The sequence below is a fragment of the Xiphias gladius genome, chromosome 20, assembly GCF_016859285.1.
Source record: "Xiphias gladius isolate SHS-SW01 ecotype Sanya breed wild chromosome 20, ASM1685928v1, whole genome shotgun sequence".
NCBI classification, from domain to species: Eukaryota; Metazoa; Chordata; class Actinopteri; order Istiophoriformes; family Xiphiidae; genus Xiphias; species Xiphias gladius.
The window spans coordinates 305,395-329,802 of NC_053419.1; the positions used below are offsets into that span (position 1 = coordinate 305,395).

A 24,408-nucleotide genomic window follows, 5' to 3' on the forward strand; every position below is an offset into this window, starting at 1 on the left:
TAGGGAATTAATATATCTAATCCACAAGGCCACCAGTTTGAGTTAGAAAAAAAACAACTAATTTCAGTATTTCCTGTTGACATGAAAATAAAAGGCCCTGGAGACTGATACAAAGTTGTCAGTTAACAGATAAGTAGACAAGTAACAAAAAAGACGTTACAATTGATGGCGTGCAATTCAATGGCTCTTAGTATGACATTCTAACATCATTTTTGCATAATATATATTTTGGGAAAGATGTAACTTTGAAAGACGCCCGTTTGATTTGATTAACTCAGACTGCTAACGCCTCATATTAAAGTGACTTTATAATATCTTTTTATACAGAAAGAAGATTTTGTCCTCTATTACTTACTTTGGAAGTATACATGAAAATGATCTTTTCAAGGTTAGTATGACCAGGACGAATGATTAAAGCAAGCAAAACCCGTTTCAATGTTCATACCTATTTAAGACAGCCTTGAAAAAAGGTGAAATTGTCCTTTAATGTTTGTTATTCACAACTAACAGAAGCATGGGGGGGATGTCACTGAAACAGTCTGTGCATGCCTACACAGTCCCAATAAGAGGGCTAATAAGCCAAAAACAGTAAAAAAAAAAAAACCACTTGGATGGATTTACCGTGGTTGTGCAGGGCCTTTAAAACAAACAAAATAAATCCTAGTTTAAGTTCTCATGAAGACAAAAATGCATCATATGATAATATCTTCAGTTGTTTCTTCAGGTTTTTCCTTTGTCACTGATTGTATATCAGAAATAAGTGTATGAGGAGTCAAGATTACAAAATGTTGCACTCATCCAACAGGGGCATAGAATGTCCACAGTATAGATGCCGAGGCAACTCCCTATCATCAAAATAAATAGGCCTTTTACTGAACTTTGAAATGTCATCAACTTCAAAAATAAAAGCCCTGTGGATAGTTGTGCGATTACTCATCAGTGCTTTGCAGGCTGTCTTCTCTTGGCAGATTTTTTAAATTTGCAAGCCATGTGTCACTGTCTGTCAGTATGTTATACTGATTATACTGTCACTATTCCTCTCTTGATTTTTCAGGCTTAATGAGGAACGTGTCTACAGGAAATAGCAAAATCAAAAAATCATTTAGCTGTCCGTTGCTTCATAATTTGAATATTGAGGGTAGTCTCACTTTTTGTAGTAAGTGCTTCATCTGCATCCACATTTTTCTCATCTTTAATTTTAAAAACACTTTTTTACTACAGATGCAAAAAAAAGGAAGCACTTCAGACACAGTTAGGTTTAATGTAATGTTGCAAAGTAAAGCACAGCTGATAAAAACATAACGGCACAACACTTTGGAGTGAAAAGTCACAATTCAGTTAGTACAATAGATGGAAGATGAAGATATGCAATATAAATTGTCTAAACATGATGAAAACTACACTTCACTCTTTTCTGTGTATGTAACACATTTATTTAATTAGAGAATACCAGTTGTCATTAACAAATGAATGAAAATAATGTCAATTATTGTGTTTGGAAAAGCACCGTGCATTAGATATGTTCCTTACATAAGAACATTTTTAAACTGGTTTAGATCTATCAAAATGACTTTCACAGCATCTCATTTCTATGGTGTTTACATTTTCACAGTAATGATGGTCAATATTTGCACATATAAACACGTGGAACAAGCTAATAACCCACATTCTGGTACTGTACATGGCATTAAACTGTTATCATATGCAACATGTTTGGAAAACTAAACAAAACCCACCACCATGGTACAAACTTTTATTCTAGTACAACTCCTATTGTGTGTCTTTAGATTTGTAATGAACAAATGCTGTGCTATTTCTTCAGTTCCACAGGGTAATGATGATGATTTACACCCTAAATCTTTTTATGAAAGAAAAGATGGTTATTTTTACTTCTTAATTCCACTATCAACACTGTAAATGATATGCACAATATAAGGATTTAGGCAACATAAAAATCATCACAAATTCAAAATATAGCAAATTAAACAATGAGGATTAAATCAGAGGTCGACAAACCAGGAGCAAGGACAATTAGTTCAAACAACAGAGAGGGCAAGGAGAAAAAAGAAAAGTCCAGTCCTTTTCAAATATATAGACAACTGGAAGCCAAGAACGGTTGTGGTAGATGATGATTTTTTTTTTTAGGCCTGTTATCTGAAGATCCCAATTTCATTGTCATGTTAAACAGAGGTAACACTGCAATCGTGATTTAAAGGATTACTTCAGCAATTAAGTAATGCATTTCAACAATGCTGGGGGACTTTACAGATTAAAAAAAAGGACTGGTCAGAACTGAAGCAGCAGAGGCTGAGATACCCTGATTTCCTACAGTAAGGGTCAAGCTCCAGAAACACTGAATCCTAAATTTCCAATGATGCAACTACAGTATGTCATTAAGACACCCCGTCTCATAAAAACACTGCGTTAACTGTGCTGACATCACAGATACATCATCAAGATTATTTATTCTCAGACTTGACAAAGCTCCTCCACAGCCACAGCCACAGCAGACATTATTCAACTGTTTTCACAGGTTGAGTAGTCCCAACCATGATGGAAGGGAGGCTGTCCCTGTTTATATTTCTCTGCTGTCAGTAACTGTATCTTATCGTATTTAATTATATCTAATATTTGTCTTATCAGTAAGAGGGGGCATGTCATGGTACTTTGAGCTCCAACTTTATTCAACTTCATTCTGCATATATATAGTCATAGTATGGTAGCCTGGTAGGACACACCTATCCATTACCACAAAATTAGCCACCATTAGCTCCACTACTGTGACGGTCCAGTCCAGCGGATGGCAACAACGTGACAAAAAAGGAGCATTCAATGGCAAAATGGCTTGTGGATAAACCGTAGCCACTTTTGTATATTGTCATTGTTGTAACTATCACAGAAACTGCAGATCTTTAAGCACTGAGCAGAAAAGCAGATAAATGACAAATGACTCAAGACAATCTTTTTTTGATGAAAGACAGCAACGAATGTACATTCAGCTTTTATGTTGAATTTTAATGTTTAAAATGCCATCTCAACAATTTCAGTCCTGGTTGATTTGGTGACACCTTTAGTTACTGGTGGTAACAGCAGATGTGGTTCAATACTTACAGGTCACAGAATTCTGGGGGCTCAAAAAATGCCGAAAATGTTGTCTTGTTTTGTAGATCCTTTTTTGATGAACACATTGCATTTCTTGTGACTACTTCATAGTAAGTGTCATCTCATGTTTCACAACGTAAATGCTTTTAAAGTGAAGCTGCAGCAGTAGGAAATGTCAGTTTACATTAGCACTTAATACGGCATATTTTCCAAATTTTTCGCAAATATAAAAATACTGCAGTACTTTCATCAGTGGGCGATAGGCTCAGTCCGCACTGTGTTAACACATTCGGTGACAGATAGTGAATTAACAGACATTTATTTAAATGAAAATCTTCGAGATTGCCACTTTAAATTGAAATGAACTTTTTTCAATGTTTTTTTTTAGAGGATCTTTCTGTTTGGTGTGTATAGAGACAGTTAGATTAAATAGCCAAACTGTGCTGCTGAATGGAGAGTGTTTGGTTTTCCAATTGTCTTTTCTCAATCCTCTTTTGTCTCAAAATCCTCATTTCCAGAATCAGCAGGCAGCTGTTTTTGGTGAGAAAGCTTTGATAAACGCTCTGTGCGCCACCTGCTCAGCACCAAACAGCATACAGCCAAAGGGTCTATCCTAATACCCACACGTAAGCAAGCGCCGAAATTTGCCAACATAATTCCTAATACCAATTCAGTCATTTCCCATTTGCCTGTAAGATGGTTTTAGGACCAACAATAAGTAACAGACATGAACAAGTGAAAGTTTATGACATGTTGAATTCAGTTTGAATATTATTATTATTATTCATGTCCAAACACTAGAATATTATGGCAGAACCTGTCAGGTTATCAGGTAATAATCAACAATCTTTAATATTAATACTTTTGCATATTTTGCATTGTCAACACAAATATTAAATATTTTATGTTCTATTAACATTAACCTTTACAAATCCTTCTCTAAAAACATGTATCAGACAAAAACATTCATATATTATGCATCTCGATAACTCCAGTACTCCCTCCCAGATAGATTGTTTTTTAACTGTCATCTGATTGTGACTGAGATCATTTTTATGTGAAAACAAAATTAAATCACCAAAGCACCTGAGCCATGTATTTGTGTCTGCATGAAGGACGGGATTAACTACTGTAGCTGTGTCCCAGTGAACTGTGATATACCTCCACTCTCTGCAGTCTTAACAGGAACTAGGGCACTGGGGCAGCTTACGTGAACACATGAGAAAAGTCAATAGGGCTGGGCAGTATATCGACTTTTTAAGATGTATTAATATATTGCCAGTATTCGCATCTTTCCCATCTCACACTCTCCCTCTATGTCTGCGCGCAAACCCGGCCCCACTCGTTCACAAGTTCTCCTGCAACATGGAAGGAGACAGAGCGCCAGTCCACACTGCCGAAGATAATTGTAATTGTACTGTATTTTAATCAGTCTCTTGTTGCTGTTGAAACATCTGAAGGAGCAGTCTCAGAGATAGCAGCGTTTCCCATAACACAGGTTCCACTTGGGCGGCCCGCCCAGATAGATAAAAATCACTGTTTCAACCGAACACCTTATTTCGCTCTTTTCAAATTAACAAATTTTTGGTCACACAATTGAGTTGTGTGCGCTTCAGTCGCTGAGAGGGGATCACAGGCTTCCCAGTGCTTCTACCGCTAGCCTGTATTTGAGGCGTTTAAGGACCATCGGTAAATTGTAACGTCTACCGATGGCCTGCATGTGATACGTTAAAGGAACATCGGTAAATTGACCCTTCATTAAGCCCCACCCCTTTGTTGCCGCTGCTAGTCCGTCAAACTGTCAGAACAAGCATGGGGCCCACACTGTCACTAAATGCACTATCCGAGGAAATATTATCCAATTTTTGGAAGAAGAAAAAAACTATTTGAGAGAGAAGCTGACTGAAGTGTCTACAGTATGCGTTTCAGGAATGTATGCAGGATGTCAAACTGACTCAGCAGCAAAAACACATTTAAAAGATAACACCTGAAGCTAAAGCCTACAGATCACAATGTAAAAGTAAACCCCCACATCACCTGGCAATAATGATTGAAGACTTTGAAATTACTGTTCCTGTAAAGCAGGTTAGGTTCACTTTTAAAATTATTAAAAAGCAAAAAGCATGTGTATACATTCAGGATACCTGGCGTAGCATTGAGGTGCTAGCTAACGATTGCTGTACTATGCTAATGTAAAGTCCGAGGGGTTTTTCTGCCCATCTGCTCGGACTTACTTCTGTTACATGTGCCCCAGGCACATCGTTTAACCATGACTAGTTGGAAATCCACAAAACCAGCCTGAAAATGACGAAAATCCGAAACGTTTGCATGAGAGTCTATGGATCACTTCCAGATAGTTGTCAGACCCTGGTCGGAGCTGGTCAACGCTGCCCTATGATTGGCCAGTCAGCATCTGAGGGGCGGGGCTTAGGGAAGGGTCAATTGTAGAGTCTACCGATAGTCTGGATGTGATGCGTTTAAGGGGCTTCTACAAATTGCAACTATATTGTCAGATGAGAAACCCTGTCGCTTCCAAAAGCCTGAAGAGCCACACCACAAAGATGTTATATAACGTTAAGTTACTTTTAAAGCCATATTAAGCCAACTACCAAAGGCAGTGATGTTATGTTTTGTTATGTTATATAAGCATCTGAAAACAACAGGACTTGCTACATTGCCTGCAAACTGGGGTTTAGCCTCACTAAAAAGTCAGTAGCCCAGCTGGCTAAGCTGGATAACCTTTTGCTTAAGACAAGTGTGTTTATTTTGAAGTATTAAACATGCTATCTATGCTAAAGTGAGCACAACTTAATTGCCAAGCATTTGATAGTCATGTCTTGTTGATGTCAGCTAATTGTAGTCTATTTGCAACATCTACTGGTTATTAAAAGAAGATGGTTTTGGGCTTGAATAAAATATGTTGGGCAGTAGCCATCGGTCTAGTACTTAGCTTGTGTTGTGTGCAAATAAGTTCTAAATATTTCCTTTACCATTTATTTATTTAAAAGGTAGTATACAACCAGTTATAAACACTTACTGTACGAGTTTAACAAAATCTAGTACAACACTACCACTAAGGTCTACAAAATTACAGAAAGGAAATCAACACCTTTGTAGTGCAGTCCTGACAAAACTGCAAGTGTAGGATTTATTGCAGGGCTGTTGAGGGTTCTTTTCTATTGTTTAGGTTCTCTTTTTTTTCTAGATACTCAGGGTTTATGTAATCAATTAGCAAGCCAAGATGATACCAATGACTGACTTGTATTGCAAGCACTGGATGGCATTGGATTTGCTAATGTTGTATCTTTAGACTTCACTTCACTCTTTAGTGTCTGGATGCACTGCATAAATAAATAACATTGGACCAGACACCCTCTCTGCAAAGCTGCATTCCGAATTATACAGCCGTACAGTCATTTTATGGTTTATTTTCATTTTAATTTTCTTTTACCCTAAAATCAGTTTGACGGAATAATATTTGAAAGCAATTCACTGAAGTCTGACTGAAATGCTTATCCTTGGTCTTGACTAAAACATTTTTATCAACTAATCTTCTACAGACTTCTTAAGACTAAAATGTCAAGTGTTTCCGTAGGCTAAAACTATTCCAAAATGTTTATGGTTTTCTTTGACTAAGACCAGACTAAAATGTCCAGAGTTTTAGTTGAAAACTTAGAAAAATCTATTTATGAAGATTGTGAAATGTGGTTGTAACCCCTGGAAAATCCTAGCAAGTAGGCCTCGAGTCAAGATTATGTTGTCAAATTAATACATTTTTTAGAGAAAATGGGCCTTGACCTCTACAACCTTAAAATAATGAGATATAAATGAAATAATTAAATGATTATCTTGAGATACTGGGCCTAGGAAAGTTAAACCACCACAGTCACTCTGTCTTCCATACAGAAGACCTTAGCTACAGATAAATATACAGTATGTATCACACGTCTAGCTGTCTAGCTCATCTTCATCGTGCTAGACTGACTGCAAGCATTTAGGCAAAGCTGTATTCTTCAGAAATCATTCTCAAGAGAGAAGTCTACTTCGTAATTGCTAATAAGTATTTACTGATTATCCCTTAACACCACTAAATTATGTACTCAAATTAATGATAAAAAACAACTTATGATATGATTACAATGATAGATGATAAATATTCAAATTGCCCAGCTCTACTGCATACTTTACCTGAAACACAGGGCATGAACTTGGAATGCAACCCCTGTGGAGTTATACAAAAAAAAAAAGCTTAGATAAATCTGTGATCATAGTGAGACACAGCTTTCTATCCTTAGCTAAAGAAAAGGGCATAAATGCAGTCACCTCTCAAATGAACAAGTGTGGTTTCATAACCTTTCCACGAGTGTTACACCACTAGTACATCTCTTGACATCCTCATTGACAGAAAATAAGTGGGTGTTTGGACGTCAAAACATCACAGTCCACTTGCGCTCTTTTCCTGGTTTTCTCCTGTCGAGATGGGGGATGAGGGTGCGAGACCAGGCAGAGCTTACATCTAGTGGTTTGAGGTCCACAGACTGAGCAGAGAGGAGGCTTGGAGCAGAAGCAGTGCTCAGGTGCTGGAAGTCCAAATGTTCATTTGTTTGGCGATCTGCAGCACAAAGACAATGTCTGGCCGCTGGTCTGGGTCCGGGTTGATGCACATGCTTACCAGGTCCCGCAGCTGTGAAAACTTGGTTGTATTAGTTTGGCTGACAGTAAGAATATTTCTTACAGGAAAAATATTTCTTACCGTCAACAAATCCCATGAAAAGATGAAAACCAGTATTGTTAGTCAGTTTCTCAACACTTAACTCTATCTGTGGCACTCAGTCCCAAGACAAACTATTAACAATCCTGAAAAAATATACATTTTTTTTTTTTAAATCCACATTTGTTGCTCTCGTGGGTACTTGGGGCAGTAGGATGGTGTATGTGAGTCTGAGTCAAAATAAACTACAGTGTTGTAGTTTATTTTGACTCAGTTCAAGATAATGAGAACATTTCACCCAGTGCAACAACTTTAATAGTTTTTGGACAACAATGGAGCTCAGTGGGACAGAAAAATAAGCTATATCCGGCTTTTAGGAAGTTTGCATTGGAACTCTCACCCTATTTCTCTACCAACAACCACTGGACACAGTAAAGGATCTCAAAAAATTCTGTTGTCATAGTGGAATTCAGTATCACTGAGGCCAACAGTCAGTTTTGTATTGCTCTACCTTCTCAGAGTAATGGTCAGGTGGGAGGGGAGGGTAATCACACTGCTCAATCTTCTGGCAGAGGGAGAGGAGGTTCATCTCGTCCCCATAAAATGGACTCTGCAGCGCTGCCATCTGAAGAAAGGGGAAGACAGCCCGGATGAGAGAAAGTCTTGGGAGGGGAAAGAAATATTGACATTTAACACTGTAGAAAAAAATATTTATGATAATTTGACTGCACTAAGTAAGCGCTTTTCTAGGCTAATCGACCACCAAGCGCTTTACACTACATGCTACATTCACCCATTCACAAACACATTCATAAAATGCTTTTTCTATACATACAGCGCTTTCTATACATACACACACCAATGATACATCAGGGCAATATGGGGCTCAGTATCTTTCCCGAGGACACTTCGACACGCGGACTGGAGGAGCCGGGGATCGAACCCGCTCTACCTCCCCAGCCACAGTTGCCCACAATTAAGTTATTAAGTTCGACTAGGATTACCTTTTTCCAGTGCCCTAATAATATTGTTCTTGAAAAACATCCAAGTAACAAGGAAAAATGTTTTTTTGCCATGTGGTTCTGTTGCCTACAGATGTTAATGTCAGTCTGTCAGTCTGACCATAGATTCATTCAAATCTTTATACAGACTAAGATATAACACCTTGTCTTGTGTCGTTCACAAACGATCCTTTCAAAAGAGCAAATCTTTTGGGTGAACAAACTGAACTGAATCTCTTCCTGAAACAATCTTCCTGAAACAATTAGTTCATTTTTCAGTTCAGTTGAGCTCTCAGTCAGTTGCAAGCAAACGTGTAGGGATACCATTCAAGTCCTTGATTTTTTTGCAGGAATGTGTATCCCTGCTAACGGCTTGAAAAACTGTATAAATAAACTTTGTCGTTTGTCAAAGCAAGCAACACTTCCTGTTCTGGAAGGAATGGGAATATACATATATACACTCTTCGGTCATGTTTCAGTTCTGAATCTCTTCCTGAAACAATCTTCCTGAAACAATTAGTTCATTTTTCAGTTCAGTTGAGCTCTCAGTCAGTTGCAAGCAAACGTGTAGGGATACCATTCAAGTCCTTGATTTTTTTGCAGGAATGTGTATCCCTGCTAACGGCTTGAATAAACTGAGTATAAACTGAGGCGTGTTTGTCAAAGCGACAACACTTCCTGTTCTGGAAGCTGGAGATCATGGGGAATATACACTCTTCGGTCATGTTTCAGTTCAGTGAGTAGGACAACACAGTCTGATTTCCAGTCAGGCACTGAACAATTCAGTGAAAAAATGTTTGAACAAACTTTTTTAATGAACTGATTCTTGTGATTTGTGACACTGAAAAGAACTGCTTTGCACATCACCAATAACACCTACAGTACTGGACAGACTGACATGAAATTGGTGTGGTAATTCATGACCTTAGAAATATAAGCTTGACATTCACTAGCATTTTAGAGGGATTTTAACCATGTTGCACTATTCATCAACAAATTGAGTTAGCTCAGTTGTCAGTAGCTGTTATGATTTCATCCATAGCACTTTTAGGAATTCTCATCCATGTTTAAACTTCTATTTTCACTGTCAAGAATAAACTTGGACACTTAAAAGCAATGGCAGTGACCTATCATGCAAGGCAGTGAATTAACCATCAGGAGCAATTTTTGGTCCAGTGTCTTGCTTAAGGACACGTCAAAATGAGGACAGAAGAGACAGGTTGGAAAAAGCTGTGGACCCTGAGTTGATACTGTTCGTAATATTGTCAGGATCTTGTCGATTTCACAACCTTGTATTACATGGAGTATGAGATGTTTGTTATTTCTGGCTGCTTGGCAATACTTTACATAATTAGAATGGCTTTTTCATTTGACCCTGGCAAAGGTTGCTAATTGACTATCAAGATAGTTATTCATTTATAATGGAAAATACACACAGTAGTGTTTAATTTTGCAACAGAAGTCTATAAGTCAGTCACTGACAAAACACATAGTAAAAGTATCTAAATGACACAAATTTTAAAGGTGAAAAATGTACATAAGAGTGGAGTTACGAGTAAAAAAGGGAGAGTGTGTAAAAAATTTGAAAGATGTCAGAAAAGTGTGAGAAGGTATAAAGAGTGAGAAGTTATCTGGTATCTCATGTGGTAGATGTGATAATGCAGCCACAGAATAAATGAGACTGACATATAATGCTGTTCATTCATGACTGTCTCAACAATGTCTTAGCATTCCAATGAAATACAAGGAAACATGACTAAGAATAGGGGTTATTATGTTCACAGTGGTGGCATACAACATGGAGAGATCCTGGGAATGGGACTTTTTGTGAAAGTCCAAATTAAATTAAATTGTTGTTTTCCTACTACAGCATACATATCAGCTCTGAAAATCATTTGTTAACTTACGAGCCAGGCTAGAGAAACCAGTGTGCTCCCAATGGTTCAGGGCCAAACAGCAGGAAAAGGTAACACAATCAAACACCAACACGCGCTTTCAGCAGGTGGAGATGAAAAAGAGTAGTTAAATTCAGTTGGAATTTAAAGAAAATTCTAAACTGATAGTATTAGGCTTCAGCAATGTTACTGGGTTTGTTTTTTATACAATTATTTTTTTTTATCTAGTGAAAGCCCACTGCTTCCTGCCACGGAAGATGTTGCTCCTTCCCCCCATTTCCTTTCACTACTAGTTTTAAGACCTGCTGATAACAGCCAATATGTTTTGTGACCAAAGTTAAGTTCCACATTACTTAGCAAATAAAACTATAAAAGCTGTCTGAATAAAAATATAGACATGACAGTTGAAATTGTTAAAGTGCCTGTTAAGGTTTGTTGTATACGCTTCACATGCTAGGTTATATAATCTACAATCTTTGAAGTCTTTTAATCTATTAAAATAAACGTGGGTTGTTGGGTTTTTTTAATATAACATGAGACAACGCAAGTCAAAAGGACTTTGAGGTCAGCAACCATTCTTCATTGATGAAAAATGGCAATTGTAAAATGCAATGGAAAAGCAAGTCAAGAGTAAATTTGATAGTCTGCATGGATTGCTCGAGAAATTGATCTCAGGGAAACAAGATGCCTTGAAAAGAGAGCTGAAAAAAAACAGTCAAAGAACTGGAAACTGGTGTTTGAAGTGGTCATTCTGAGCTTTAGAATAGAAACAATTGACTGCAAAAGTCTTACAGAAGATAAGATCAATCATCTACGTGATCTGATGCAAAACATTCAAATAAACAAATCAATCAATTAATCAATGTACAAAATATATACCAAAATCTAAGCATATTCATGCTCACGGTACTAAACCTTTTTGATTTTAATGGACCCATGAGCCTTCTTTCCACACCACCCTCAGGACAAACTACATTTTTACACAATGTGTACACAGGGTGCATACCGAAAGCACATTTGCAGAGTAGTGTGTTTTGGCAAATCTCAAAGCCCAAAACACAATCACTGTAGTTATGCACGTAAAACAGAAGAAAAAAGAACCAAAGGGTAAAAGTACACTTCAGATCGTGGTCGTGTGTGTAAAGCACAAGTGAAATGGGAGTCTTCACGTGGCTTGTGTAGACAGCTGGATTGATTAAAAAAGGAATGTATCTGTTTTGTCTGATACATTACCAAAAAAATACGGCTAAAATGCTTTCGGTGTAGATAACAATTTAGATTCTCTATTAGTCATCACCAGCATTTTGTTTGTTTTAACCAAGACTTTTTTTTTCAGTATTTTGGGATGGAATAAACTTTGCAGTTCCCAGGGGCCGCTAGCTGGGCTTTTTTGCTTGCAGGGTGATGAAGTTAAAAGTCAAAATGAATGTGACTTACCTCATACAGAAGACATCCCAGGGACCAGATATCTGACTTAAAATTGTATCCATTCTCATGGATTCTCTCTGGTGACATGTAGTAAGGTGTCCCCACTGGGACAGAGAGAGATCAAACAAATTTTTAAAAAATTTATCAAACATTAAAAAGAAAAATTATAATTTGACCTATCAGATCACGAGTGTAGTACCTTATTGTAGCAAAGTCGTCCATATAAACCCTCACTGAATCAACTATTCTTGATCATTGCCTTAACACACTACCACATAGAATGAACACCTGACATGCTGTTAATGAGATTTTATATACTATTAGTTGCAAGTAGTTATTAAATTTCTTGATTCTGCTCGTATGAATAAAATATTACACAACTGAGTAGTAATCTATTGTTATGCATGATATGTACACACACTGTATGTAATGAGCTAATATAAAAGGAGTACGTTATGTATGTACATCCGTGTATGTGCTTTACCTAAGGAATGTGCTGCAGTGGTTTTAGAGCTGAAGAAGCGGCCCAACCCCAGGTCACCCAGCTTTACCTCCCCTGTGGCTGTTATGAACACGTTGGCTGGTTTAATATCTGGTTCACAAACATACACAAACACACACACACATTAAAACTGGGAAATATCTTGACCCTTTTCACTGAATTCATACTATACTTCAGAACCCGTCAGAAAATTGCATGCTGTAGAGAGAGATGAAGACTCTCACAGTATGTACGTGTTATGTAGTCTACAACCATATATAGTGCATTCCTGTGTTTGAATTTCGGCTGTAGAATAAACAACAATAAGACATCAAAGACTCTGAGAAATACAGAAAAAAACATTAATGCACAACGGATGCAGTGAAAAACATGGTTTGCTAGAGCAGAGGGGTGAATGAAAGGATTAAATACATCAACAGAAACAATTATGGAGATGATGAAGTGTCTATGCGTATACCCTCTTCACTCTCTGACATACTGAGGTAAGCGTATTGTGTCACTTCCAGTTGCTGCCGTTATTGTTTTGCTACTCGCGTCTTTTGCTGCTCTATCTCAACCTAGTTAATTTTGCTACATTCTTTAATACAGTGGCTAATTACCGGCTGTATATTTAAACTTACACTAGCTGTGCTTAAGCACTCATGTCTTCTTTTGGTGATTTTCTCGTTAATCCTACAGTTGATTAACACGCTATCAGATTTTTAGTTACTTTAGCTTAGCAGTTAGCAATGGCTTCTCCCTCTCCTGCTATCTCTTGCTCGGTGTGTCTTATGTTTAGCTATACCTCTGCCTCCTTTAGTGATAATGGTACATCTATTAAGTGTATGTTATTTGACGTAATGGAGGCGAGGCTTAGTGAATTGGAAGCGCGGCTCCGCACCATGGAGACCCAATCGTAAACTGTTGTAGTTAGCCAGCCCCAGTAGCCGGTGCAAGCCGATCCAGCGTCGCTCCTACTCTCCCCGGCAGATCCCGAGCAGCCGGGGAAGCCAGGGCGGCTGTCTGTCTGTAACAAAAAGCATAGCCCTAAGCAGAAGGCCATGGTTCACCACCAACCAGTTGATGTTTCGAACAGGTTCTCCCCACTCAGCGACACACCCACTGAGAAACCAACTCTGATTATTGGCAGCAATATGTTAAGATACGTGAAGTTAGCAACATCGGCGACCATGGTCAAATGTATTCTTGGGGCCAAAGCCGGTGACATTGAGTCCTATCGAAACCTTCGGGATAAGGAGAAACGTAAATATAGCAAGATTGATATTCATGTCAGCGGTAATGACATTTGATTAAGCCAATCGGAGGCCCCTGCCAAATCTGAACAGTGATGACATGTAGCCGCATGTCATGATTCAACCGCTGGCTGTCAAGGTGGTATCTAGCAAACGTGGGCTTTGCAGATAACTGGCGGACTCTTTCGGGAAGACCTGGGGCCTCATTCATAAAAATAATGCATAGATCCATATTAAAAGTGTCCGTGCGCACGAAAGTTAAAAATGGCATACGGAAAAAAAAAATCACTCATAAAACTGCGCACATGCACGCCTCCACACAATTTCCCTTTATCAATTACAATCGACTCAAAAATATGCACAATTTGGCAAGCCTCCTGCTCTACCCCCCCCAAAAAAATCCCACAATTAACCATAAAATGGTCAATGAAAATTCAGTCCTGTTTGAAAGACTTGGCACCACTGAATTTTAAGTACAGAATTTAGAATATCTTAAGAAATAAATGCAAATTTAAAAAAAATCATATAAATATTTAATAAAATGTCCTGAGTTCCTCAAAGACAACAAAACAAAAATGCTTTCATATAGTGAAATAAAAAATACAGACATAAACTGTCACAATTATTGGCACCCTTCTGATGAATTATAATTAATTCCTTAAAAAATATATAAAACCAATAACACTTACCTGTGCTTAATTTTCAGTGTTCAGATGACCAGAATTAACCAACGAATGATTGTTTTACTGCATGAAAAGTGACTGATTGTTTCCAGTTTCTTTTTCACAATGGCAAAAACAAGAGAGCTGTCTAAGAGCATCAGAAATGCTATTATCAGAAAACATAACAATTCCAAAGGCTACAAGGCAATCGCCAAAGATCTTAAAATCCTTGCTTTAACAGTTTGTAATGCTATCAAAGAACATCATAAATCATCATAAAACGTCATACAACTGTCAAGACGCTTTCAAGACGTAGTACTAAGAAGAAACTTGATGAGAGGAGTCTATGAAGGTTGATGTGGATTGTTGAAAAAACAAACAAGACATCTAGAGAGATTCAGGCTGACCTGGAGCAAATATGGGGTGGTGGTTGCAGCCTGTACCATACGCTGCACACTACACCAAGTAGGGCTCCATAGCTAAGGCCAAGGACGACACCACTATGGAAAGAAAGGCACAAAAAAGCAAAACTATTGCAAAAGAGTTTTTATAGATTAGCCACATCCTTTCTGGGATTATGTTCTATGGACACTAGACCTCTTTGAGAATGCATTGCTTTACTTTGTTTATAGGCAACTAAATGAAAAAAGAAAACCCTCCTACAGTAAATCATGGTAGAAGTTCTATTATACTGTGGGGCTGCTTTGCTGCCTCTGATACTGGAGGCATTTAATGTATCAAAGGAATGATGAAATCAGAAGATTATCAAGGCATTTTAGAGCGAAATGTATTACCAGGTGTCAGAAAACTAGGTTTGAGGCCAAAGCCTTGGGTCTTTCAGGAGGACAACAACCCAAGGCACACATCCAGCAGCACAAAAAAATGGTTGAAAAGGAAAAATTGACTGTTTTAAACTGTCCAGCAATGAGTCCTGACCTAAATCCTATTGAAAACCTTTGGAGAGAGCTGAAATTTGCCATGGCAAAAAGGATTCCTGCAAACTTAAAAGAGCTTGAATGCATAGCAATGGAAAAGTGACAGAAACTACCAGCAGACAGGTGCAAGAAGCTTCTAGATAGAAATGTTTAGAGACTCTCATCGTTGCTAAAGGTTCTGCAACCAAATATTAGTGAAAGGTGTTTTCTGGGGTACATTTTGTGTTTGTATTATTTCACTATTATGCAAGTTTTGGGTTTTTTCAATTTTTTTAGTTCAGTTACCTTGGACGTTTTCTGAAAATATTTTAATTATACAAAATTGGTTATTTTGCATTTATTTCTGAAGATATCCTAAATTCTATACTTCAAATTCATTGGTGCCAATAATTATTATTTTCAGGTATTATTATCAACCAGTAAATATTGTTCCTTTGGAGAATGGAGGCAGTGTTACTGATGGCTGCAGCAGCTGTTAATGCAACAAACAGGAAAATTTCAAAAGTTAAACAAAGTGATCAGACATGGATGTAGACACCTTGAACATTTGTTCGTTTGTTTTGTTTTATCAGCCTAAAGACTGTCTCCTTCATTTGCATCGACACCTCTTTGGACCGCACATTGAGAGTGCCTATAAACAGTTTCCAAATGCAAATTCGACACTTGGAATCAACTGTGGACATTTTATCTGCATAATCTGTGATGAAATAACAAGGAAACAGGCCACAACTGGCCATGAAACAGATTGTCAGTCAACTGTCTCATTACTTAATTCCTAAACGGTTAATGCAATAATTTTGTAGTTTCAGTATGGCTCACTAACACCAGCACAAATAGCACTGCTGGTTTGAATGTTTAAGATAAAGTAGACCTATAAGTAACGTGATATGAAGTGAAATTAATTGTATCACATTTCATTTCTACAATCTGGCTTCAATTCTCCACCTCACCATCTGAATTGCCAATGTCCACAATTTTCCTACAGGTACGCACATTCTCCCATCAAGTTTGTTTTTATAGATCCCAACTTTTGCATGGGAAGTGGCGTACACTCTTTCAGGCTTCATGTTGTGCATACGCAATGGTTGTAAATGAGACCCCTGGTCTGATTAGGAGAGACGGCATACATCCCATGTTGGACGGAACTGCTCTCATATCTAGAAATCTGGCTGAGTTTATTAGAAAGCCAAAACCATGACAACTCAGATTTAAGACCAGGAAAGAGAGTTGCAGTCCTACACGCCTATCTGTGCTGCCATTACAGCAGTCATACACCCAAAACCCAGTAGAGACTGTGTCTGCCCCCTAACCACCTAAATTAATTAAATGAAAAGTAAACAGAAGAGGATTTATAAAAAAAAGCTAATAAAAAGTAACACCACCAAGGCAGCAGTACAACAAAATAGGAGAATTAAATGTGGACTATTAAATATTATATCGCTCTCCTCTAAGGCTGTATTAGTAAACGATCTAATATTAGGTCATCATATTGATATATTTAGTCTCACTGAAACCTGGCTGTGTCATGATGAATATGTCAGACTAAATGAATCCACTCCCCCCAGTCATATTAATACTCACATTCCTCGAGGCACCGGCCGAGGAGGTGGAGTTGCAGCAATTTTCTACTCAGGCATTATAATCAATCCCAAACCTAAACTCAATTATAACTAATTCGAAAGCCTGGTTTCTTAGTCTTTCACACCCAATCTGGAAAAAAATTGAAGCCTATTCTATTTGTTATAGTGTACCATGCTCCTGGCCTGTTCGCTGAATTTTTATCTGAATTTTTAGTTTAGTCCTTAGTAAAGACAAAGTAATTATAGTAGGAGATTTTAATATTCATGTGGACATTGATAATGAGCCTTAGAACTGCGTTTATTTCATTATTAGACTCAATTGGTTTCTCTCAGAGTGTAAATAAACCCACTCACTGTTTTAACCACACCCTGGACCTCATTCTGATTTATGGCATCGAAATTGAACACCTAATACAGAACCCTCTTTTATCAGACCACTATTGAAATTACTTTTGAATTAAATCTAATGATAAAGTTACTCTGGATGGCTTTGCCCTGGTCTCCAGCACCACCATTAGGAATCTCAGAGTTCTCTTTGATCGAATATGTCTTTTAACTCTCACATAAAACAAACTTCAAGGACTGCCCTTTTTCACCTGTGTAACATTGCAAAAATCAGGCACATTCTTTCTTAGAAAAACTAGTCCATGCATTTGTTAATTCTAGGCACGATTATTGTAATTCCATATTATCAGGCTGCCCCAACAAATCTTTTAAATACTCTCCAGCTGATCCAGAATGCTGCAGTGCAAGTACTGACAGGAACTAGAAAATGAGATCGTATATCTCCCATTTTAGCTTCTCTGCATTGGCTCCCTGTAAAATCCAGAATAGAATTTAAAATCCTCCTCCTCACCTACAAAGCCGTTAATCGTCAGGCATCATCATATCTGAAAGAGCTCATAGTACCCTATTAGCCCAGTAGAACACCGCGCTCCGATACTGCAGGCTTACTTGAGTCTCCAAAAGTAGAGTGAGAGGCAGAGCCTTCAGCTATCAGGCTCCCTTCCTTAGGAACCATCTTCCAGTTTTGGTCCGGGAGGCAGACACCCTCTACGTGTAAGAGGCTTAAAACCTTCCTTTTTGATAAAGCTTACAGTTCGGGCTGGCTCAGGCTTGTCTTGAACAATCGCCTAGTTATGCTGCTATAGGCCTAGACTGCTGGGTAACTTCCCAGTATGCACCAAGCTCCTCTCTCCTCCTCTTCCTCTCCATCTGCACGCATTCATATCCCATCAATGCTCGTTACTAACTTGGCTTTTTCTCTCTCCCATCTTGTGCTTTCTCGTCTCTCTCCTCTCTCCTGCTGTCGCTTTTTGCAGGTATTTCTGCCTCCAGAGCTATGGATTCTGGACTTGTGATTGTAAGCCACCTGCTGCCCTTATGATCCTGCTCAACACCCACTACTACAATTGTTATTAGTCTAATTATTATTACTATTATTTTTATTATCGGTCTTATTATTATTCCTATTACTAGTCTTATTATTAGTCTTACTATTATTATTAGTCTCATTATTATTATACATCTTTATGTGGTACTCCTACTGTGTTATGTTCTCTTTCCACCCTCCTGCCCCCCCCCCATCTCAAACCAGCCAGTCGAGGAGGATGGCCAACCACCCAAGGCCCAGTTCTGCCCAAGGTTTCTACTTGTTAAAAGGGAGTTTTTCCTCGCCACTGTCGCCAAGTGCTCATGGGGGAATGTTTGGTCTCTGTAAATAATATTATAAAGAATACGGTCTAGACCTGCTCTACATGAGAAGTGCCCTGAGATCACTTCTGTTATGATTTAATGCTATATAATTAAATTTCACTTGACTTGACTTGGCTTGAAATGAGGACTGAGAGGAGGGTCAGTAAATCTGTGAGTAGTTGTTTACCACGGTGCATAACTCTTCGTGAATGCATGTGCTCCACAGCACTGCAGAGCTGCACAAAATATTTCCATATAGTCCTCTCAGGGATGAGTCGCCTCTTCTTCTTGAAGTACTAAACAGACAGAGGATGGCAATGTTAGTCCACAATAAGTTGCAGTGCTTATCTGAAAAGTGCCACATGTAGCATAGTTATGTGAAATTCAGTGGTGAAATTTGGAGAACTGGGTCATGACAAAGTGGTGCTCTTATCTCACATCAATAAGAATACTAATATTGATCTTGGTAGTTCCTGAGAAATAATGGGATTTCGATTTTTGGTATTCAATTCAATTCCTAATGTTCAAACACTAATGATTAACTAATCTATCCGAGTATTTTTATCCTTTGATGTCACATTGGTCTAGTTTTTGGCACTTGTCTGTCTTTAATCTGAGGTAAGGAGTGCGAGTCATTTCTGACCTTTATCATCTGGGACAGATCTCCAGCATCCGCCAACTCCAGTACAATGTTGAGCTCATTGTCTTCAATAAAGGAGTCTAGGTATTTTATTACATTAGGGTGATTCAGCTGCTGCAGTGGACAAACAGGAGAAAAATTGTTGTTTGGAGACATTTTGAATTTGTCACACTTAACACAGCATGCAAGAGCTCTGACAATCAAGAAGCACAGCTGAAAGTGACAGTGTGGGCAAATGCATCAAATCATCTGTACCAGTGGATATGGTTTTTAAAAAGTATCAAATAAGCATTCAAATGTAGTCTCAGCTTTTGTCTTATTCTCCTATTTTCTGTAAAACAAGACTACGTCAAAACTTATATGGCTGGACCGCCCTTATTTGTTTGCACCAAGCTCCTCTCTTGTCCTCTTCCTCTCCATCTGTACACATTCATATGGCATCAATGCTCGTTACTAACTTGACTTCTTCTCTCTCTCGTAGTTTTGTGCTTTCTTGTCTCTCTCCTCTCTCTTCATGTTGCTTCCTGCAGGTATTTCTGCCCCTGGTACTAGAGAGTCTGGATCTGTGTGCAAACCACCTACTACCCCAATGATCCTGCTCAACACCAACTGCTTCAAATATTATGATTATCATTAATATTATCATATTTAGTTTTATTAGTATTATTATTTACCCTATTATTATAATTATTAGTTTTATTATTAGTCTCATTATCGTTATACATCATTATGTTGTATCTGTACTGCGCTATGCCCCCCCATAAAGCTGTTGTCATTTACATGTTACTTCTGATGCTGTTCTCAGAAAACAGAACAAGGATGAAACACTGAATGAAACACTGACTACATGTTAACCAGCAGTCACTTCCAAGCTGTTTCCGAGCTGCTGCTCTGCACTGTTAAAATCCTGATTTCATGACCCTGACGTCGCCTGACAAAATCAATACACATGATAGTTAAAGACGACAGCTGTGCTGTGATTTCGGCTATATTTGCTTATAAAAGATCACAGAGGGAGAAAGTTAGAAGCTTATTCACATCTATGTCAGCTGCTGTGGTCAACTGAATGACATCTGTGCATGCGGAGGGAAAGCCCTTCCTCGTGCTAGCAGGGCAATACTGGTGACTCTTTACTACAGAAAGTAGCTAAGGTTTGTCCAAAAACTCACTAGATTTGTCTCTAGGTGTTTTTGTGAAGAAAAGTCGCTAAAGGTTGTGAAAAGTCAGTAAATCTAGTGGCAATGGCACTAAGTTGGCATAACTGCCTGTAAATGCCCCCTTAATGACACAATAGAAACTGTTTGTGCCAATTCATTTTGAAAGTGCAACGGCCAATGGGGAAACTCCAACACTCGGCCAGCCGACCAATGGTGTAACTTCAGAACTCAGTCACTCAGTCAGTCATGGACATTCACGTTTATAGGGCTGGCCCCACTGTTGCGGTCCAGCCAACAATGCTCGAAAACCTTTCAATAATATCTTTTTCTCACTGACCTACTGAAAACAATGACTGCGGTGATCAACTTTACCTTCAGTAGATCTATCTCTTTGATGCAGTCCTGACGAGCCTTGGCATCCATCATCTCAAAGATCTTTGGTGACAAAGACATAAATAAATATGAAGTTTTTCACCTTTTTTCACAATTTTACTTGCTAATCACAGATATACTGGTATTGGCGGATACGTGAACTGCTCAGTGACAAGAAATGTAACCAGATTAATGAAAGATAATGTCAAAGATATGTTTGAAGTCATTTAGAAACTGTCTGCATTCCACAGTTTGCCCACCAGAGAGCACTCACCAGTTGAGTTTTACACTGTAAAGTGTCCTGCTCAGTATGTATCTAGGTCACAATTCTTTAAAAAAAGATCTTTACATATGTATTTTTTAATATTATGGTTTGTGTTTATGTCAAAAAACTAATCATCTGGTCGATATTAGATTGTGAGATATTATCAGAGTTTTAAAACTTTCAAACATTGGTATGAGCCTCACAGCTCCAGTACTGGTCAGGCTCTAATCTGAATTTAATCAAGTAGACTTTACTAGAGCCTGGCCAATAGTGGATATTTAATTATAACATCAATATAAATACTTAAGAGTTTAAATAATACAAAAGCAATGTATCTGCTGGTTATTTTTAAGACAAAAGCATAGCATAAAGAAACATTCGTATTGAAGAGTCCCTTACATTTGGTCTTTAAAAAAATTGTAACTAAGATATGCAGTGAGTGGGACATTTTACAGTGTAAAAATCAACTTGTTCGTGCTCTCTGGTGGACAAACTGTGAAATGGAAACACAGTTTCTAAATGACTCCCAGCCTAGTTTGGAATTTCTATAGTGACATTTGTTGTTACTTATCAGCCCACATATATGTCCAAAAACCAGTATATCTTTGATGAGCTAAAGTCGATCAATACTGTGATATTGACAATGCCAGTCAGGCTCTTGAGTTTACCATCAGTTTTGACATCACTGATAATATCTACTTGATACAAAAAAGATTTACAATATCACAGTGGCCAACTGAGGCATGTTATGATAAAACTAAAAATGCAAAAAATGTTTATTTACACTATTAATAATTCTGTCCAATTATTTTTTGATGAATCAATCACTTTCTATAAAATATAAAAAAAAGAATGGAAAAAATGTCTTTCATAGTTTCCTTGGAGTCCAAGGTGATGTCTTCAAATGTCTTGTTTTGTCTGACCACCCAAAACCCAAAGATATTCAGTTTACAATGACAAAACATAAAATGATCACATTGGAGAAGCTGAAATCAAACAACATTTGGCAGTTTTTGCTGGAAAATTATTAAAACAATGAATCAATTATTAAAAGTTATTATAAAAACAGATAAATTTTTTGTTAATCGATTAATTGACTAATTGTTGCAACTCTAGATTAAACCAAATCCACTGTTTTAAAAATAAGTGCATCTGTATGAATATAGAATTTAGAGTAAGTAATTTAGAACGAGGTGTAAACTATTCAAAGGTAGTCCTGAAGCAGTATGAGACACATTGCAGAGTAATGTACCTGGACTTTCTTGAGTGCAACCAGCTGTCCCTCCAGCAGGTACGTGGCTTTATAGACCTCACTGAACTGGCCCCGACCAATCTTTTTCTCAATGCGAAAGTTTGCCAGAGTACAGCAGTACTTACAACTTGGCATGGTTTTCTGTACAGGAAAACACCATATTAAAGGTTTTAACAATACACTGCATTATAGTGCATTTTAGAGTTTAGTTGCTTAAAATAAATCTCACTCTCTAAAAAATGACTACTGGCTTAACTGTGGCTTTTAATCAAGAGTCACCCCAAACTACAGCCAAACACTGCAGCTTTTTATTTCACAGATCAATTAGTTTGGGCCACCCTCATCTCCAGCAGATTCAAGTCTGACCAGCTTTTATGGTCTTTGGAAGCTTTCCTATTTGTGCTGCATAAAGATTCAAACACAGCAAGCACAGTGACATCTGGTGGTTTGCAAAAAATTATAGAAGCCCTTCAAGCCTGGGACTGAAGCACGATGTCACCTCACTGATTTTAATTGTTTTTGTCTAGTATGTGGCAACCAAATTCCAGAAGCCTGCATGTTATTGCTATTGTGTAATGTGTTACAGTAAAATAATTAGTAAATACATTGTCTAAAAAGCCTAAATATAAAATATTTCTGCTGACACAAAATATTAATGGGCCTACACTACACTATTGATGTAGTGTAGGCCCAGTGTCACTGTGGCCTCATTCATTTTAACTCAATTGTTGATAATTATGTAAAATTTCATATGAGTCGCAATGAGTTCTTATGATTGTCTTTCTACTGTTTCTCAATTATTCTCCTCCCTTTTTATCCCACTAATGTGCCTACCACATAGTTTAGCTGCAAAACTTTATATACTGCACCAGGCCAAGAAATAGTCCAGCATACAACCCCCTGTAAAACCACAACTTGTCATTTTTTAAAAATTTGTTGTAAGGATTAAGGTTAGATGTAATGTGTTCAGGGCGCTTTAGAAGTGTTGGTAGGTGGATTTTGCAGTTGCGTTTGCATATATGTTATCGAAATTAGAAAATATAATACTCAAGCTCTATCACGCTTTAGAACATGCAACATTAAGCTTTTTGCGCTGTTATAAGTACCGTCTAATAACATACTGGTTGGATGTCCTACCTGATCCTCGTGACCAGGTATCTTGTATAGATTGTTGTGGTTGTCTAAATTGGGCTGGTTGTTGTTTTGTGCCTCCATGGTAACATCACCCACTACTGTAACAAGGAAGAATTTTCATTTATTATAGCATTTATTACAGCATTTTATTTTACAGAGAATAAAACACAAAAAAAAAGAATTTCTAAATCAAATAATAACAGCAGGTGAGAGATAAGAAAGTATGAGATATGAAAGCAAAGTGACCTGCTGTAAAGACAACAGGTGGCAAGTGGCTCAATGGGTTCAAATGTCTGAAAACACCTGTTATACCTTATTTGGTCTCTGTGTCACTTAATGCATCATCAGTGTCACTTGCTTTCATGCTTCCTAATCTCTCATAATGACCACAGACATGGAAAATGTGTGTGTGAGAGGTAATAGTGTATAGGATTATGCATGTGCTGATATTTGCAACATTACAATTCTATACAAAGACCATAGACACTGGCCAGTATTTATGTTCTCATCAATGACAAAGTGAGCTCTAGGAGAAAAACATAGTATTATTTTATGAAATTGGTAACACTGAACGCTTAATGACTGTGCCACTATGGTCATAATACTCCAGTCACAGCAGTACAGATAAATGTGAACTGATGTCAAAACATAACCAGAAAGATCTCAGAGTGTATCTGGATCTTGATCGAGGTAAAAAAAAAAAAAAAAAACACAGTAAAATACAGCAGTGTTATATTTGGGAGAACAGCAAAATCTTGTGTGGGACTATCACAGGATTTAAGTTTTACATACAGGGGCTTCAGCAAGTATCCAGACCCCTTTACTTTTTGCACATTTTATTGATT

At 37.7% G+C, this 24,408-nt stretch overlaps 1 protein-coding gene across 2 annotated transcripts in view; it reads right to left on the reverse strand.

Annotated features, from left to right (window-relative positions):
• Positions 1-1,285: 1,285 nt before the first annotated feature.
• The window catches only part of nek6 (NIMA-related kinase 6), a 52,803-nt gene continuing 29,680 nt past the window's right edge, over positions 1,286-24,408 (reverse strand). For both annotated transcript variants that reach the window (XM_040158187.1, XM_040158188.1), the window contains exons 2-10: positions 23,567-23,661; positions 22,430-22,570; positions 20,913-20,975; positions 19,387-19,497; positions 18,931-19,039; positions 12,622-12,729; positions 12,147-12,241; positions 8,325-8,438; positions 1,286-7,786 (exon numbers count right to left, since the gene is read on the reverse strand). In XM_040158187.1, the coding sequence (XP_040014121.1) occupies positions 7,676-7,786; positions 8,325-8,438; positions 12,147-12,241; positions 12,622-12,729; positions 18,931-19,039; positions 19,387-19,497; positions 20,913-20,975; positions 22,430-22,570; positions 23,567-23,644 (930 nt within the window). In that variant the 5' untranslated portion in view covers positions 23,645-23,661 and the 3' untranslated portion in view covers positions 1,286-7,675. The remainder of the gene's footprint in view (positions 7,787-8,324; positions 8,439-12,146; positions 12,242-12,621; positions 12,730-18,930; positions 19,040-19,386; positions 19,498-20,912; positions 20,976-22,429; positions 22,571-23,566; positions 23,662-24,408) is intronic.